Here is a 1,605-nt window from a genome sequence, read left to right as displayed (position 1 = left end):
CTGGTCAATTTGTGAGGTGTGAATACTTCTTACTATAATTTGCCATTTATTGAGTAATCATGGAGTGATCTAAGGAATATATAAAAGTCAGGCTTAAATGAAGAGAAGAAAAAAGAAAGTCAAAGATGTGTGGAATTTTTCTACACACTATTACTTCTAAGGTTACCTATAAGAGACTGGCAACTTTTTAATGCCCATGAATAAAATATTTCTTGAAGCAGGCTGAGAATGTGTGAGGAATTATACCCACCGCAGTTGTTCAACTGTGATTAACATATAGATTAATCAAAAATTTCATTCATGTATTGTGGATATTTTTTTTAAAAAGGAGATATTTGCTCTTCCTCTTCGCCATCTTCGGCCAGCTTACAGCCATGAAGGTCGAGCTGTGCAGCTTCAGCGGGTACAAGATCTACCCGGGTCACGGGAGGCGCTTCTCCCGCACAGACGGGAAGGTTTTCCAATTTTTGAATGCAAAATGCGAGTCTGCATTCCTTTCAAAGAGGAACCCCCGGCAGATCAATTGGAATGTCCTGTATAAAAGAAAGCACAAGAAGGGACAGTCGGAAGAGATTCAAAAGAAAAGGACATGCCGGGCTGTCAAATTCCAGAGGGTTATCACTGGGGCTTCTCTTGCCGATATAATGGCCAAGAGGAACCAGAAACCTGAAGTTAGAAAGGCCCAACGAGAACAAGCCATCAGGGCTGCCAAGGAAGCAAAAAAAGCTAAGGAAGCAACAAAGAAGACAGCTGCATCTGCTGCTAAGGCTCCTACAAAGGCAGCACCTAAACCAAAAATTGTGAAGCCTGTCAAAGTTTCTGCACCCAGAGTTGGTGGAAAATGTTAATCATCTACTAAATTGGATTAAATAAAACAAAATTTAAAGCAAAAAAAAAAGGAGATATTTGTTCTATTTTATATGTCCATCCAAAAACAAAAAGTTCTTCTGCATATATTCTATTACTAAATAGATTATGTTACTGATTTTAGTGAAATTAAATGATATAATGAATATGAAGCAATTTGAAAACATTAAATTTCAATATTACTATAAACTGGGGGGTGGAGCCAATATGGAGGCTGGAAAGCAGGGACCTGCTTAAGCTCTCCCCCAACTACCTCCAAACACCTGTAAAAATGGCTCTGAACAAATTCTAGAGCACTAGAACCCACAAAATAGCAGAGGGAAGCAAGGCTCCATCCCAGGATGGCCTGGATGGTCACTGAGAAGGGTCTATCACATGGCACTGGGAGCTGAGTGCAGCTCAGCATGGGCCATGCCAGGACAAACCAGACCAGGAGTGGACCAGAGAAAGCCATGAATCATTGAGCTGTGACAGTTACCAGACTTCTCAACCCACAAATGCCAAAAACCACAGAGCCGGTTAGTGGGTAAACTCCTAGATTGGGTTAAAGAGCAGTCCAGCCACCAGCCCTGGGGGTGGCACAGGTGCTATGGTGGTGGACCTCCAGTGTCAGCTGCTTGTGGAGTACCTGGCTCACATGGTGAGAGGAATCAGGTGGCCAACCAGAGTAGGAGTACAGGGCTTGCTTTGCTCTGCTTGGATCTGGATTGCAATCCTGGTTGGCAGTTCTTGGAGGAG

General features: G+C 42.9%; 1 protein-coding gene across 1 annotated transcript; it reads left to right on the top strand.

Moving 5' to 3' along the window:
* Positions 1-374: 374 nt before the first annotated feature.
* On the top strand, positions 375-848 carry LOC118837986 (60S ribosomal protein L24-like). Its single transcript, XM_036745162.1, has one exon. It carries the CDS (start codon positions 375-377, stop codon positions 846-848), a length of 474 nt encoding a protein of 157 aa, XP_036601057.1.
* Positions 849-1,605: the final 757 nt, after the last annotated feature.

The sequence above is a fragment of the Trichosurus vulpecula genome, chromosome 1 (assembly GCF_011100635.1).
Source record: "Trichosurus vulpecula isolate mTriVul1 chromosome 1, mTriVul1.pri, whole genome shotgun sequence".
Lineage (NCBI taxonomy): Eukaryota > Metazoa > Chordata > Mammalia > Diprotodontia > Phalangeridae > Trichosurus > Trichosurus vulpecula.
The sequence above is the reverse complement of the archived record's forward strand: the minus strand, read 5'-3'. Positions and strand labels throughout refer to the sequence as shown.

What these genes read in the sequence shown, in the direction of transcription:
- LOC118837986 (XM_036745162.1), top strand. Translation starts at nt 375, where the DNA reads ATGAAGGTCGAGCTGTGCAGCTTCAGCGGGTACAAGATCTACCCGGGT.